General features: G+C 39.5%; 1 protein-coding gene and 1 long non-coding RNA gene across 3 annotated transcripts in view; one reads left to right on the forward strand and one right to left on the reverse strand.

Annotated features, from left to right (window-relative positions):
* The window catches only part of LOC110395450, a 140,250-nt gene extending 136,231 nt beyond the window's left edge, over positions 1-4,019 (reverse strand). For both annotated transcript variants that reach the window (XR_002436393.1, XR_002436395.1), the window contains exon 1: positions 2,730-4,019. This is a non-coding gene — a long non-coding RNA (uncharacterized LOC110395450). The remainder of the gene's footprint in view (positions 1-2,729) is intronic.
* The window catches only part of SGK1 (serum/glucocorticoid regulated kinase 1), a 74,772-nt gene that overhangs the window by 21,569 nt on the left and 35,553 nt on the right, over positions 1-17,650 (forward strand). Inside the window, exon 2 of the mRNA XM_021389852.1 lies at positions 4,028-4,243. Coding sequence (XP_021245527.1) covers positions 4,028-4,243 — 216 coding nt within the window. The remainder of the gene's footprint in view (positions 1-4,027; positions 4,244-17,650) is intronic.

The raw sequence follows: 17,650 nt of genomic DNA on the forward strand, positions 1-17,650 counted from the left end.
AAAATCTTTGAGATATATTAAGGTTAAAGCTAGACAAAAACTTAAAGTGTAGACTTAAAATTCAGTGACTAACAAGTATGCATAACCTTTCAATAAACTTAACTGAGTCACTGCAAGAAGTAATATATAATCTACAAACCTCAATAGAAATCCAAGATCTGCAGAGCTGAACCCAGGGAAGTTGTTTTTCTTCAGAAGTTTGCGTTTGGCCTGGCTACATGAAAGTGCTGCCAATTTGTATTTCCAGTTTCAAGTCAACATTTTCAAAGATTTTGGATGGGCATATGTGTCAAAGTCAGTGGTGAATCATATGGTTCTCCATTCTGAGTACTGGTAACAATTATCATTCTCTTCTGTGCACGTTTGCATTTTCTGTGATATTTAAAAGGCAAACGTAGAGTTTGTCTGCAGAGGGATACTGAAAGACATTAGTCTGAATCAGCCAAAGATATGACATGAGAGAATATTAGTAAAATGTCATTAAGGTCCTCATGGAGCTTTTAATTCAGAATCAGAACAGATATTTTAAGCTAGATAAATGAAGTAAATGGCTACAGGATAAATCATCTCTGTGTTAATGCTGGAGCAAACTGTCCACAAACTGTCCACAAACTGTCCACACAACACTTTGCTGTGTGCTTAACCAATTCTTATTTAGGTCAACGGACATCAACACATCTGTGTAGACAAGGCCTAAAAGTAACAAGCACAGGTACTCAACATTCACTGAAGCAGCAGCCAGCTCAGCCCCTGGCCTGCATCTCACCCGTGGGTGCAGAGCACAGGTTTGAGGCTTTACTGAGTCTTGCCAAATCAACGCACCACAGACTGAGTGAATCTGGCTGAAGGTCTGTGAGCATGAATGTTGCCCAGCTCAACAGAAGAGAGACAGAATTTAAACCTCTTCTCTGTGGGTGCATTTGAACTTTGGAAGGGCTAACCTACTTGAACTGCTTTAAGTGTTAAAAAAAAATTCTGCTAATCCATTCAGTCTCAAAGCTGGTTCCTGCAGAAATTTTCTGACCTTAGTTTCTCCCAAACCCTGTTGTATTTAACCCAACAATATGATCAGACCAATGAGTGTAATCATACTTCTTTTTCAGGTTTCATTATGGAGCTATCATGTTTAAACATCAATTTAATATATTTTTAAGCAATAAAAAGTCTTTCAGAGAAAAAGGTGCTCATTTGAGTTAAAACCAGGAGTCAGCCTGCAATAAACAACAGCAACAGAAAGCATGAAGCATTTACTCTAAGCTATCTCAGGATATGGCTGATGCTGCAGTCAGAACGTGCCACCTACACTATGTTGTGTGCAGCTTGCTAAAATGCATACCTTGTTGTTTTCTCTCATCATTGCCATTCTCATAAGCAAGAGCAGTGATCAGTAATTTTTAATTTATGACCATTATGCTGCTGAAATGTATATTTCATTGCCATTAAAAGGAGTAGCTACTAGATCACTTGAAACAGACAACTGTTGCTGTATCAAGAGTACCCAGGTCACATTTTGAATGCTTCCCAGTACACAGGCACACCAGAGATTTGTGAATGAAACACGAGATAGTGACACAACAGATAAAGCTGTGACAGAAATTAGTGAATAACCGCGTACTGCTAAAGTCATGAATTTGAAAACATAAAATTGAATATCATTCAGCCTAAGAAAACCTCAAGCCTCAAAAATTTGTGTTTGAATTCCTGCCTCGGTTGATGCTATATGCCATCAAGCAGTCTTGAACAAAATACTTGTACATGTCCCTTAAATTTTGAGAAAAACCGATCCTGTACCCTGTACCCTGTAGAAACACAGCCTCCTCTATGCTCCTTGTCTGGTTCTTCTTTTATGCACACTTTTCTGCCTCCCCTTTAAATATATAACCTAAGATGCAGGGTGTCATGGAAGAAAGGCAGACCCAGGTCAGAAAACACTTAACATCACCAGGCATAACTTTTAAAGGTCAAAATGAACACTTATTTACTCCTCTTAAAATTACATTCAATGCATTGAATGCTTCCCGTGATAAAACTACACTAACTACACTGGAAAATCAAGCTTTTTTTTTTTTTTGCTCAGAAACATAATTATTCTTTTCAACATATCAAGTTCTGGTATTTGATCAAGACACACAGCCATGAATCTACTTGGGGAGAGTAATATATGTAATGATGTGCTTAACAACCATATAAACAATTATGCTTGGCAAAATAAATGTGGTTAGAACCTGCTAGAGTCAGAAGATCGGTTTCAAAATTTGTTTATTGAAATGAAATCTGAAAAAAAAATAACTCCTACCCCCTGCAACTTCAACCTATCAACATGAAGCCAAAAAAATCTGGATAAGGAAAACAGCGAACAAACAATCTATCAGCACTATTATTTAATTTAGAAATTATGAAAGCAGAAGATTTCAATAAAACCCACAGATTTGTTTTAACATCCTGGAAAAATGATTCCACAGAACTTTAAACATCTGGATTTAAATTCTGCAAAATGTGTTACCAAAGCATGACCTGCAAAGCATTGCATACAAGGGCTGTGATGGGTGGATGGGGGGCAGAGGCTGTAAAGATGCTCTAGAGCACAGAAGTTGGGGCTGATACAGTCCATACAAAATGACATCAGCAGAAAATGCTGACAAAGAATGCAGTGGGAAGTGGCACATTTGCCCGCAGAAGGACATCTATTTGCTTGGTTTCCATAGAGAGGAAAGGAAAATGTTCCTAACCTTGAGATTTCCGTCAGTCCAGCATAGCAGGGCAGCTGCGGGTGTATCACTCACTGCGGAGTCACCAGAAGAAGACTGGCTAGATACATTTCACTCTGTTTGTTTATCAGAAGTGATCATGGTAACCAGTTGCTGTGACAGAGACTTCTACTGCTAATCAAACTCTTGGCAATCGTGACTAATGTAACGTAAAATGTTTATTTTCCTGATGTAAAGCATCCTCTAATAGCAAACATCACCTCCTAATGAAACATGAGGCCAACTGCTTTTCCTGGCTTTCCCGCAGTGGAAGCCATGAGAGCTGAGGGTGAGGCAGAGCCACGCTGCCCTGCTCCAATGCACTGAAGTTTCAAGCCGCAAAGCAAACAGGAGGCTGCTCCAGCACTCAGTCCTTGAGCATGTATCCCCTCCTATTTCCCAAGTCCAAACGGCAGAGTAAATAGGAACGGAGATAAATGTATATTTGTCAACTGTGCTTAGAACAGATTGAGTGTAAATGTAACAGAGAACATGCAGCTGTCTCTTTGCTTCCATCGCACAAACGGACTTGAAAAAGCAGTTCAGGAGAGTCTCTGGCTCCTAACTTAGAAAGCCCAGTATGTTCAACTCCCATGGCATAGAAGGGACAGTGGGAGAAGTGAAAGAGGAGTAAACAATGTGCACAGGGCTCATGTCACGCCCTGAGAGCGGCCAGACCCTTCCTTATGCAGTGCACCACATCCCACACAGGGAGCGGTGGGGAAAGGGAAATGCAGGGCAGGAGGCTTGCAGGGGCCAGGGTCAAACCCCAGGGTGAGTCAATGGGAGAGAATGACCTCAAATGTGGTGACAGGAGGCACAGAGAAGGCTGAGACAGAACATTAAGCCAGAGATGAACAAAAGATATTGTTGTTGAAAAGGGACTGCAGTAAACTTACGTGATTGCTGTTGCATACCTGTAAAAACACGCTGCCTTCTGTCAACAAGGAGAACTGAGCAGTGTAGGCTGGGAGCACTCGCTTCGGGTAGTTGTCTTCCACTTCTCAATAGTCTACCATATACTTTAATATCTTTATAAAGTCCAAAAAGTTGGTGTTGTAGATAAACTGATGACAGACTTGTACAAGGCACCAAGTAATTCTCAGTGTAAAAAAGCCCTATGGTTTTCACAAACCAAAGCCTATGTGGTATGGTATTCATGGTATTTGATTATTTTCTCAATTCTCTGCCTTAATCCACATCAGAACCCCTGCTGCTCTATCCCAACTGCTGCCATAAAGCATGCAATGGGAGTCTGTAACCTCTTTCTCTGTCGACAGGTACGGAGGTGGATTAAGAGCCCGATGGTCAGCGTGGAAAAGCACCCAAACGGCGGCCTCAAATACCCAGGGCCCACTGTGATGCATTTACCACCAGGGGATGCGGAGCTGGAGGCCCCCCTGTGCCAGACCTGCTTGGGCGACCACCCCTTCCCCCGGGCCGTTGTGCCACAGGAAACTGAGTCCTGCTCCTGGGAGAGCCAGCCAAGCAGCAAGGTGAGCCAGGCCTTCCTTTTGTCTGCTTTCCGTGCAAGTTTCTCACTAAGAGTGGGGCAGTGCAAGGCCAAAGGGCCATGATTTAGCCTCACAATGTATGAACTGATTGGTAACCACACTAAGCAGCACTTCTTTCCTTTACACAGACTATGGAGAGGTGATGCTATCTCTCCAAGATAATTATAAGAAAGAAAACCTGTTGTTTTGTACTTGGTAAAAGACCACATTTTTTTTTACCCATTACTTCATAGAAACACAGAATCATAGAATGTGTTGGAAGGAACTTTAAAGACCATCTAGTTGCAACTCCCTTGCCTTGGGAAGGGTTGCCACCCACTGGATCTGTCTGCCCAAGGCCCCATCCAACCTAGCGTTAAACACCTCCAGTGACACTTCCCCTTTAGAAATAATAATTTGGCTCAAGTTTTCCTAAGAAGAGGTAAATGATGCAGTGCCTCTTTTCACTGGAAATGGTCAAGGAGGGGCTTTTCTGAGGCAGACTATGGACTTTTCATGCATCATCCAGTTCCGCCTAAGCCCTGTGGAGAAAAGCCAAATGCAGAACAGGAAATTGTGCTCAGAAACCATCATCATCTCTGGGCTCATCCCTACTCAGAGATTGTACACAAAAAAAAAAAACAGAGTTGTACAAACATAAAAAAGCAAATAAGAGTCTTTCAAGTACAAAGCAGAGCAAATGTGGCAAGGGATTTATCAGACTGTGAGCGCAGATCTCACAGCAGAAACATTTTTTTATATGTCTGCTGCATTTTAAATAGAGAAATTCAAACAATGACTAAAAGAGGAGGCCCTGTGCACTTCAGAAACCCAGGAATAGCATGTGGGGCAAATATATGCACAAGCTAAGGTGTTAATTACTCTTCTATTTTACTTCATTAGTAGAAAATTAACTTTGTACAGGCTGAAGCATTAAAAAATAAAGCACCAAACAGAGGAGATTCTGCAAGTCCTTTGTCTTGCTATAAATCACATGTATCACTATACAAGCTGCACAGCCTCACGACTGATTTCCACTGGGTTTTGCATGCATATGGGATAGGTTTGGCTATAGGCATTTTCCCTCAGCGCTCTCTCAGTCTCTTTTCTGCAGGCAGTGAAGAGTCTGCTTAGTCAGCAGTTGGAGTTTGCAGCAAAGGGATATTTTGCACGCTGCTTTAAAAATAACATTGTCTGGCAAAAGACTCTTTGGCTAAAGCTATCCTGCATAAGGAGTCTTTTAAGTAACTTACAGCACGAAGACTTTGATGAGATTAAATGTAAGGTCACTGCCTCTTTCTTTCCAGTAAACCTTGCAGGAAGCTTTATAATAATAAAGACTGAAGGAGCTGGGGCCTGACCTTTTCCAGGTTTAAAGAGAATCGCTGGGTGAGGACCTGCTCAGGTGCTACAACTACAAGAGCTGCATAAATGTGAGATAACTGCCTTCACTCTAAACCAATGAACTTGAGCAGAGGCAGTCCATATTTCAAAGAGAAGAGAAGGTTGTCTCTTAAACCAGCAGCTAGTCTGGGGGATGCCAATTTTCTCTGCTAGGTAATTCCTGTCTCTTTTATCCCATTACTCTTCCTTCTCTGTTTTTCTAGTGCTGTTACCAGGTGATTACTGTTCCTTTGCTTTGCCCAGACATGTACAAGGGTCCCACTGACCCTTTCCTTTCACTCAAGGACAAATTAATTCACAAAGTAATCAGCTGTGAAATATTACTAAGGGCTTATTCATGGCAACAGACCTCCTCTGACATGTCTCAGCAATTCTGATCAGTTTGAAAAAAGCCTTTTAAAAAACAACCTGATTAAACCATATCACCCAAGGGAGTATGTGTCTGTGTATCTAATCTTAATTCCAACAAACAAACTAGGAGAAAAAGTTTTTATTGCTTGTTTACAGTGATGCTAATTACGTAGTAGAGTCTTCAAAATTTACTTAAATAAGATTATACTGAAACAAAGTATCTTGAGACTTTTTAAAATTATATGCTTCCATTTCCATATCCACAAGATTTTCTATTAGGGCATGTGTCAGTTGGCGTTTATAAATGATTACTGATATAACCTCTTCAAAGTCCTCCCGATTATTTGTATCATCATGTATTATCTCTGTATATCCATTGGTAGATTATCTTCAAGTATTTCCAGAAAAAAAAAAAGAAGCTAATTTTCACAAGACTTACATAGGTATATTATTGCAACTGTCTTGGATTAATTCTATGTAAAGCTTATATCTGTTCTATCAGTGCAACAGCTGAAGCCCTGAGGGCCTTGGAGCACTGCCAGGGTAATGATTTACAATGGCCATCCCTCTCCTTGCATGTGTATCTACATACTTCAGATCGTGTAAATGCCACCGGCTTGATGAGAAGGGTAAATTTCCTTTCAAAATAATTTGCAGCACAGTACTATGTGCAAATGAGCTGCTTTTGAAAGAGCAGGTTGGCACCTTTTAGACCTGTTTAACATTCTCTTACGCCGGGAGAAGTGAGCATGGTGAAAATTGGGTGTGATTCATATCTCTCAGGTGAAGGTTTACCAAGCTGAGTTACTCAACGTAGGCTATACTCGTTTAAAAATAAAAATAAAATCCTTCGTACTCTGCATGATATGTGTATACTTCTTACACTGATTTGTAATGCCCTTGTTTCAGACCTTCCTCTAAATAAACAAAAGATAGCAGACCTTGTTAGCAAGCTCAAAATATCGTTTTTTTTTTCCTCAAATACAGCCAATAGCTAGGTTCAAGGCTTGTTCTGTTCTTTCCTCTTTTTTCTCTAAAAAAGCTCCTGCTGCCCTATCTATCAGCTGGCATATGTCCTGAAGCATCACGAACACATCTCATTCTACTAGACCAAAGCCCTTCATGTTAAGAGCTATCTTTTCTCCCCACAGTTAAACAAAAACTCTGTGCTTCCCCTAACTAAGGCATGAGAGGAGGGAAAGAATAAATGAATGTGTTTACTCCTTTTGAGCAATGTGACTTTACATTTCTGGAAATATCTGTGTATACTCGGCACAGCCACCACAGCATGACAGTGCTGAGCAGGGCACTGAGACCCATCAGCCCAAGGAGGCATCTGTCCCCACGTCAGGTGTAGTGCAGTGGCCTGGTGGGCAAAGCTGGCAAAGGGTCTGGTCTCCTCACTCTTTTTTGCTGCTGCTGCATAGCTGGCAGTGGCAATGCACTGAGAACACAAGTGGAAAGAAGACAGAGGCTCCTGAGGTAGTTACCCCATCTTTCTCCACCCTCCCAGGAACATCCATGCCCACTGTCTTTTGCAAGGAGCATCAAGAAAGTCTTGCTTAGAGTTGCAGGGAATTCAATGTTGCCACCTATTTGGATGAGTTCTTTGTAACTTACTGGAAGATAATTATTCTCAAAGAAAGATGCTTCTGGAACAAACTACTAGATTGATAGCGGGAATTTATTTTACTTTTATAAAAGCTTTGATGTTTCTGTGGGTAGTAGAGTTCTTCATTTCAGTCAGATTTCAACACTTTATTATATTTCAAATCTTGCTTCAGACAGGAGTGCTGAAAAGAGTACCCACAGCAAAGGTTGGGAAATTATTTGAGATAGTTCTGCTTATGATTCTCTCCTATAAATAACACTTGGCTTTTAGAAACTTGAATATGAAATGGAGTAAGAACATACTTCAGGTGAAATATTTTGTAAAAAGGGACATTATAAAAATAAGTACCTTTCAATTGATTAGAAAATGTGGAGATGAGAAAAGGAAATATCCAACTAGCTCTCATCAAAAAAAGAGTTTGGGAACTGATCTGATTGAACTTTTAAAGGGAAGATAGATAATTTTCTCACACATTTTGGAAAGAAGTCCTCCATTTTTAATGATCTGCATTGGCAATGAGGCACCTTTTCTAATTTATGTAATTTATACCCTGATAAACACTAATTAATATACAAACATATGCACATGCACAACAGAGGAAATCAAAATCTTGAAACTCCAGTATGGAACAATTAATCTTGGAATGAATATATGAGAAAAGTACTGCAACAAAATATTATTTGAAAGGAAAAATATGTTTAAAAAAAGAGGTCATAGAATTATTCAAGGAAATGAAATGTGGAGAAGACTGTGAGAGGCCTTAATAAACCTAGGCAAATTAACAACCTGATGGCAGATTACAGTTGATAAAGACAGTAACACTGTAATGCACTTTGATGGAATAATTACAACTATTTGGTACACATTGCAGGATCTTAAATTAACAGAGATTATTCCAGAAGGTATTCCTGGATGCCACTGTGAAGAGCTTGTTAAAGATCTCAGCAAGGCATAGCTCAGCAGATAGCACCCTCATACAGCAAAGCAGCCCCTCTGCCCATTCACTGAGGAATGCAGCCCTCCATCCTCTGGATTTACTTCTGCCCCAGATGGAGACAGGAAATAAACAAAACTCACCTATACACCTAGCAATAGCAGGGTAACTAATGTCTGGGAAAGACCTTGCAGTCCAAACTGTATTAGTTTCCCTTAGCCCATATAGAATCATAGAATAGAATTATAGAATTGTTAGAGTTGAAAAAGACTCTTTATCATCTAGACCAACTCCCTTGCAATGAACAGGAACATCCACAGCAAGATCAGGTTGCCCAGAGCTTGATCCAGCCTGGCCTTGAATGTCTCCAGGGACAGGACTTCCACTACCTCTCTGGGCAACCTGGTCCAGTACCTCACTACTATGGTATTTAAGCTACCATACAGCACAGATAGAATGACAAAATGTGTTATTTATTACACAGTATAGAAAACTGAACATTATAAGCAGAATTTAAATATAAGACTTTTGGGGATCTGGAACTACCTGTCAAAACAGAAGAGTCAAAGTAACATTACTGGAATATAATATATTCATGTTTAGGATGTTCTTGCCTTTACACTTAGTTATTCCAGGATGGGGGGCTTAGCCTACTGAGTTTGGGAATTGTGCCTTGTACTCATTGAGAGATAATCTGTTGGGAAATCCTCTTGTCCCTTTGTATTTCCAACACAGACAAAAGGAAAAAGGATGTCAAAACCATTAAAGGAAGTATTTGTATACTGTATGTCATTTAACTTCTGAATCCATTGCCATTGGACCCCTATAGCTTCTGGTTTGTTTTTCAAATACAAGTAAACACACAAATCAAATTAAGCTCCAGAAATGTGTTATAGCACTGAAAATGAAAGAGGGTTTCAGAGAAATCAGTGGTTCATTGTGAGCAATTAGAACAGTGAAGATGGCGTTTTATACTTCTCTCCATTCAGCATCTTCTGTCTGCACAAAGTCTGTATTTTCTGGATCATCACAAGTCGAAGTTTAAGTTTAATCCTGCAAACTGACAGTCTCAAATGGAAAACTCATTTTCACCGGCACAGCTTACAGCTATTTCCTAAATAGTTGTTTCTAGCTGACTGCACTAAAGCTCTTTTAGCTATTGATATAAATGTGTCACTAATGGGTTATAATGGAATTTGGAATCAAGCACATTTGAATACATATCTCCGCCCATATGCAGAGGGTTATATATCTGCCAATAGGCGTCTGTATTTTAGGAATTTGTGTGCATATCCAAAGACTGGCAATTCAAATGTGATTTCATTGTAGAACCTATAGCTTTACCAGAATGAAAAGCAATCTCAGATCTCTCTGTTGCTTATATCTCAGTATCTGGGAGAATCAGCTGCGAAAGCTACATGCAAGTGAGGTGGGAAGAGGCTTTGTTTCAGGGATTCAATTTAAATGCAGTACGTACTTTCATGGTTTTGTAATGGATTGATATAGGGTTATTATGGATAATATTTATTTAGACGAGTCAAAAATGTTTAACACAAAAGCATTTTCAAATGGAAATAGCAAAGCACAGTTTGCAAATGCACAGGCTAAAATTATGTGTAATTTCACTGAATGGCAAAGACTGAATAGCAGACAATTGCCTGTAGGGGTTTTTACAGTCCCAAATGACAAAGCGATGTCTATAGCACAGAGCATATAAATCAGTTCCATGACTCAAAGAAATGATGTGATACATCAATCATCTGCTTTACAAATAGGCAGTGAGGCACTCAGTCATTTGTACATCCATCGGAGGCCTGTTCAAGTGCCATACGTTTAGTAAATTAATTGGACAAGACAATATCAAAATTTAAAAACATGCTCTCATCCTTTCTGCATGCTGGTTCAACACTACTGATAATAATTAAAATATTTCCTATTTTAAGGTAACTAATTGTCGCAGTTTTTGTCTGAGGACATCTGCGGCTGCAAAATGATGTACTTTTCCACAGGGTTTCCACAGTACCTAGACTGGAAATGACACCTCTCTTTTTCCCTCTCTCTCTCCTTTTTTTAAAATCTGGTGCTTATCTAGCACCTTTTCCACTCAGAGATTCAAACAGCTTTGCTACTAGAGGAACCGGAGAAATGTATTCATTACTCCATTGGTGTTAGTAACAAGCAAAACCATAGCACACTGAGTGTGAAGAATCTGAGGCAGACACAGTAGGACAGAATTTTCTTTGGTTTTGTCCTGCCATGCAGGGCAGACAAGGCTCACTTCTGATGAGGAACCAGCCAGACATAGCAGGTCAAGTTGAGATTTACTAACCAGAAGTGAACAATGTTCTCTATTTCTTCAGAATCCTGCTTCTGGCAATATCTAGTATCTGATGCTAAAGGTGAACAAAACCAGTCAAAAAATGCTTTGTTTGGAGAGAATAAAAAATATATTCAGTATAACACTGTATGATATCCATTTGGTCTTCAAAGGCTTTATTTAGTGAGGACAACTGGAGTTGCACTTACCTACTGGAGTTTGATACTAATCTGTTTATTGCCCATCTTGTAACCATTGCCTCAAATAGCTCATTTTGAAGATAATTCAGTGCTACATAGAAGATAAATAAGGGAGTCTGTTGCAGTGTGACATGGTCGTAAAAACAACCTGACAGGCAATTAATACTCCTCCCTTACGGAGAAACAGCGCTGAAGATAAAACAACTCTCGCACACAAGTACGTAAGTCTGAATTCAGGCAGCTAAAATAGCAAGCTAAGCAGGACTTAAAATAAAATTCAGTCCCATGCATCAAGGGACCAGTAAGCCATGCTATAACATGGTCAGAGGTTGTGCAGAGCGAAGGGAGACACAAAGGCAGAACCACTTGCAAGGCCATCTGTGCCACTTGGCTATGTCACCAGCAGGACTGCTCAGAGAGGAGGGTTGAGCTGAAGCCTTCCTGAACTCCTCCCTACTAGAGTACCTCCTTGGGCAGTTCTTGACCCTTCTCCTCACCCAAGGTCATTTCATGGCCTGTCTAGACAGTGCTTTTGAGGATCAGCAAAACTATGCCTTACATGTCATTTCCCTCTAAAGAAATGCATTTCTCCCTCAAAAACATGTTCCATAAAGAAAAGTCTGTTTCTTCCTCCTTCCTCTATATGCACCATTCTCTTTATCCCAAGAAGCCACAGGTATCACAAGACATCCAAATTGTCTTGCTCAGTATGAGTAACACAATGAATAATTTTGTTCTCATCTTATTGTTAGCACTGCAGTTATTGCATTCCTCTACAGTTCATAAATATCTTTTCTTTTCTGTCTAGAACTTCCAGATAAATTTTTGTTTAGAATTTTCCATTTTAAGAAGTTATAATTGGCTAAGAACTCTAAGTAGTCATGTGCTCTGTAAATCCTATTACAGTGTTAGTTAATACAGCTCATTTAAGGTAATTTAATGCAATTCCCACATCCCAGCACTCCTCAGTGCACTTGCTAGGTATCCAATTATACCCCTTCCATTTTCTGAAATCTTTCCCCCTCTTTGAGTAGTCAGCACTGGATGTTTTAAGAGTCTCTGCAATGTGCTCTCTGGATTTTAAAGATAAGTTAAGTCAACTCTTCCAAAAATTTCCATTAATGGAAATATAATTATTTCCAAAGCAACAGTGCAGCTGAAAAAAGGAATTTGTATGGCTATGTTGTATCACACCATATTGATGTTGTTATTGAAACAAGCCAACAAAAATGCTCAAGACACATAATACACTGTTTCAAAATTGTTTTAGAGCCTTACTGGCAAAGAAGGCCCTGGTTTGAACAACTCTAGCTGGTTTTGCATATGTGGGGGAATTAATTTTGGAGAAGAAAAATATCACCTTTTTCTGATAAAGAGCTTTGTAGGAGCATCATCCCATCTGATTCCCTATGAAGGACACTCTTGAAGTAGAGGGAGTCACACGCATGGGACTTTATAAATGATCAGTTTTAAGGAACTGAAAATGAATCCAGACTCTTCCAATTAAGAAATCCTTAGCAGCAAGCTGCCACATGAAGCCACATGCCTTTTGCTTTCCCATGCAACAAAGAATGGGTTTTTTTTGCAGATAAATGAATTTAGGGGCAGATTATTATTACTTTTTTTGAAGTGATTAAATCAGTAAATGTTTTTAAAAGGGTGTGATAGCACCTAACTACAATACCTGTCTTCTGGAGCAAAAATCATTGCCTACAATTAAGTACTTTAATATTCTATCTTACAGAGGCAGAATTCAGTGTTGAGCAAGCAAGTGGGAAACACAAAATGGGAATATATGTACTCCCCCAAGCCACAGAAAAGAGTAGGTACCCTCCCATGTATTACTGCTGAAAGTTTCCAAGACTGCAAGCCTGAGAAAAACACTGAAACTAAAATGCCTGTGCAGATTCCAATAGGAAGGGAGTGCAAACACTTCCCCCACTCCCAAATCATCTTCTCACCAATCAGTAATGAGGTTATTTAGGTGAAAGTGGGGGATTTAACACCTGCCATTAATGCCTCTATTTTGCAGCTGTATCATTCTGTAAGTGCACACACAGAACCCAGTACCCTGCTTGGACACTATCCCGAGGTTAGAGGATCCTTGGGTTCCATTTACTGCCTCAAGGATTATTTCTATGTCAGTCAGTCACTGGATGAAGTGCTGATGTAGATGAGAAGGAAGCCTATGTCATCCATCTACTTCCCCAAGGTCTGATTTTTGAGTCTGGTCAGGGTTTTAACAGCAGGTAAATAGTCTCATGGGAAGTGGGAGAAACAGATTTGATTTCTCTATGTTGGAGAGATATTAAACCGAGATCTGTCACGGCTGAAGCATTTGTCTTCAGCCCTGAGTTATTAGATTAAAACAGAAATTGCTGTTCATGAAGTGCTTTTCAAAAAATACTTAAAAGGAAAAATTTAGATAACAAATGCCAGCAGATTTTCCCCCTACCCTGACAGTGTTTCAGTTGTTGTTACTCTTACTATGAAGCATCCAATGCTCCTGAAAAGGAACCAGTGTAGTTACCAATACAGATTCTACCTTAGAAAACAGATATCTAACAGCAGCATTATTGAGATGACGTCAGTTTGTTTCTGAAGTTTTGTTGGTCTTTAAATTGAGCCAACAGTAACCAAGGCTTTTTGAGAGAGATATTTCAGCTTAAAAAAGCTACCTTTTTGTCAAAGCAAATCTCCAAACCCCAAGATACGTCTACTGAAAGGAAAATATAGCCACATCCACAGCCAAATGCATACAGAAATAAAACAATCCTTTTTTTATTTTACATAATAAGTGACAGCTACAGGGGGAATGGCTGCAGATGAAAAGCACAAACCTGCTTTCTTTTCAAAGCACCAAAGGGAAATGCATGGAACAATGAATCCGTTGAGTAAGGCTCTGTCAAGATAAATATCATATGTCTAAAAAGAAAAGTATCTTTAAAATCCGATTACTGTAACTGGAAGAATTTCAGAAATCTGTGTATCTTTTTTTTCAGCCACTGGTTGTTCTTTTTCACAATTGAAACTCTAGAGTTTCCTCTATATTTCTATTTAGCTTTGCTTTCACTTTTCCAAAATGCTAAAAGTTTTCCAGGTCTCTCTGAAGGTGGGTTTTTTATAAACATCAATATGCTGGCTTATTATACACATAACACATCAAAGCAACCTTTTATATAAATGTTTGATTTGATTATGTACAATGACATTGGCTAATTTGTCAGAAGAGATCTGTAGTTTTTGGTGATTTTGCTCTTGGACACACGTGCACTGAGCTTTTCTTTAAAAATATCACAGAAAGTGAGTAAAAAACACTGCTCATGTGCTGGAGATCTTTGTAGGATCCCAAGACAGCATCTTAGAAATTGGGGCACTCAGACCTGTTAGTGCCTTCAGGAAATCTTGCTCATTAAATCTCATAATATCCTCTTTTTAAAAGGTGGAATTGAAGCTAATCGGTGGTGACCTCCAGGGATTATACTTTTTTTTCTTTGTATCATCTCCTCCCTAGATGAGCACAGAGCAAAACGGAAAGAGAGCATCTGTTCTACAGTGAAGTTATTTAGTTAGTTATAACTAGTTTTCACTGACTTCTTTTGGTTCATGCTCCCTTTAGATAACATAGTACCTGTATTTTGGGGGGAGTAATGGCTTTGCAAATACTTCCATTTTGATTAGTGTAATTTTGTACTGAAGAGGAAATGGAAAAAAATATGCTAATACTATGTCAGCTGCAGAGCAGAAGCTGCAGGAGTGCTCCACATGCTAGACCAGAGATTTGTTACCACACCAGCTTCCAAAAGCCGTGTGAAAAAGGACTGACATAACAGTTCAGAAAGCAAGGTTCTTATCACAGGTTATGTGGCTGTTGAGACATCGCACATTCAGGATATCACTTCACATTTCAACTGGCAGTAACTTTCCACACTCTACAGTTTCAGGTGGATTCTTTGAAAATAAGTAACTGGACATAGTGCTTTGAAGATAGGGATAGTCAATAAAAATGTGTTATGCTAAACTGGTTCCTCCTTCAAAGCGTGGCTCCTGTAGGACCATCTCTGCATTACAGGCACAACTGGAACATGAAACTCAACTGCAAACTGGCCATTTCCTGAGCTACTTGCAGTGCTTTGCTTCTGCATTGAAGGGGCTTTTCACACCCAATTCAGAAGATACTCTACAGACAGATCTGCATCATGCCTGTCCTCCCTGGCTTGCTTTTGATGACAGTGTTTGCAGTCTTTAGTCCCTTCATCCTCTCAAAGCTGCAGGGCCCTATGGACTGTGAATGTGTTTTTACATTTGCACATGCTGAAGACTATGTTGAATTTATCACTTGTCCCAGCCTAAACTGTAGAAGGACGGAAAAAAAATTGGACACTCCCAAGTCTCTCAGGACAAAACTATGTTTGTATCATAGAATCACCAAGGTTGACCACTATGATCGTCTAGTTCAACTGTCAGTGTATTGCCACTGTGCTCACTGACCATGTCTCTCAGTGCCACATCCACTCTGTTCTTGAAATTTTCAAGAGCTTGATTATTCCTTGCACGACATTCCAGTAATACCAAGAATATTGGAAATAAAACCTATAGGAATATTTGTAGATATGGAAGTCTATGCCCATTTCCTTAGCCAGCTGTCACTATGTCTGTTGACCACTTCTCAGTTTCGTAAGGAACTTTAGGGAAAAAAAGATATTTGTGCCTGGTGCCTTTATGGAATATTTGTATTTTCTTTCTTCTTCTTTCAGTGAAATTGCTGTGTGTGTTAGTTTTGAATCCTCTGTGCCTTGGTAACAGCCTTGTGGAGAGGCTGATGATAACTGACTTGTTCAATCCTGTCACATTTTCACTTTAAATCTGTTCAGCTCCAGCTTAACTGTAGCCATATTTGATTGGTTTAGGATCACATTTTATCCTTTCACTAAGAATCATTTCATTTATTTTGAGGAATAAATATAAGCTTTTCTTGGAACAAAGCCACAATTCACAAATCAATTAATTCTGCTGAAAGTCTCCATGATAATGATCGAAGTTGTACTACGTCTACTGAAAACCACCTGCATACTACACATTGCTGAAGGAATGGAAAAACTGAATCTGACTCTCCAAGCATGACTGGGGACCTTCTTTTGAATCAGAGAGATGAAATGAAAAGCTAAGAAAGAGCACACAGGCAATCCTTACTTGCTTATCTGATTATGTAACTCCAAATGCAAGCAAATACTTGTACTGTGAAAGTAAGAGCAACTTCCTTCCAGAGCTGCAAGAACTGTTTACACCTATTAGTGTGATAAACGTTTTTCACTGTAACAGTTCTCCTTTTTCTTGGTGCTAGGATTAGGGATAGAGTTGGAAGACAAAGTATAAGCACATCTAGAAGACCTATTTTGATGCTTTTATTTTTTTCCAATAAACAGTGAATGTCCCTTGTTCTTCTCTTCAAGACCCATGGCTAGAGACAGCCCACAGCAGCAGAGGTTAGGGACCAACATCTATGGTCAGTAAATACTCCCGAACTTTTATATTATCTGCCAGACATTTTGTGCAAGATCAAGTCCTGTTAATAATCACATTATCAAATATCAAACCATGATCATGTTCAGAAAAAAAAAAAAAAAGACTCTTTGCAAATACAAAGACATACTGCAAGGACCACAGTGAAGAACACAGGACCTATTCATTCCTACCTTAAAGCTCATCTTGTGGGCAGAAACTGGAGCAAAGAAATTAGATTTTAATCTGATTTAAGGAAGGTTCCAGCCAAACTGGATGTTGTTGCATGGCTGGCCAGTGTACACAACATCAATCCAGATAAGAACCATGTTTATATAGAGCTTTACGGCTTGAGTCTCTCAATTTATTTATTGGGTAGAATACAGTTTTACAGTTTACCAGCAATATCCCCAAAGCTTGTCTTAATACCAACATGTGCATTTATATTAACATATGTATGTGTTGTGTTGGAACTTGGGTGGCTGACAGCAAGAACAGGTAGGGATAGAATGTAGGGTGCTTTGTTTGGCAAGCCATACTCAGAAAGGTGTTGGAAAGAAATGCCAGTGCATGCCAATAGTGGGTGAGACCGTACTGAAGTCATTCAAACTATGTCACAGGCTGGGTCTGATGCAGTGGATGTAGATCACGTATAAAGTTTATCTAACTCAAACCCACACGAGTGACCCAGCCACTTTTGTCATGAGAGCTAGAAGAAACACGTTGATAAGAGCTAATCACACTTCTGACGTAGCCATTGACCACTCTTATTTGCTCAAGTTATTTCAGTTTCTGTTCCTGTTTTTAAATAGCAAACGGCAGTCACTGCCCTCATTACCAAGGCAGTATCACTCCAGCTCCACCGTCTCTTGCAAAATGTGGGTGTAGGATAACATGGGCTTGCAATAGTTGCATACAATTCCATCTCAAGTTTTGTACACATACAACAGACTGCACTGGTATTATGTAGACATCCATTTATATCCCATATACAGCTTGACTGTAATGACAGAAATAAAGCTTTACTTCATTTCTTTCTCTGCACATATGTACAACTAACATTGCAACCTTAAATGAACCCAAGCATAAA

The sequence above is a fragment of the Numida meleagris genome, chromosome 3 (genome assembly GCF_002078875.1).
Source record: "Numida meleagris isolate 19003 breed g44 Domestic line chromosome 3, NumMel1.0, whole genome shotgun sequence".
In the NCBI taxonomy this organism is placed as follows: domain Eukaryota; kingdom Metazoa; phylum Chordata; class Aves; order Galliformes; family Numididae; genus Numida; species Numida meleagris.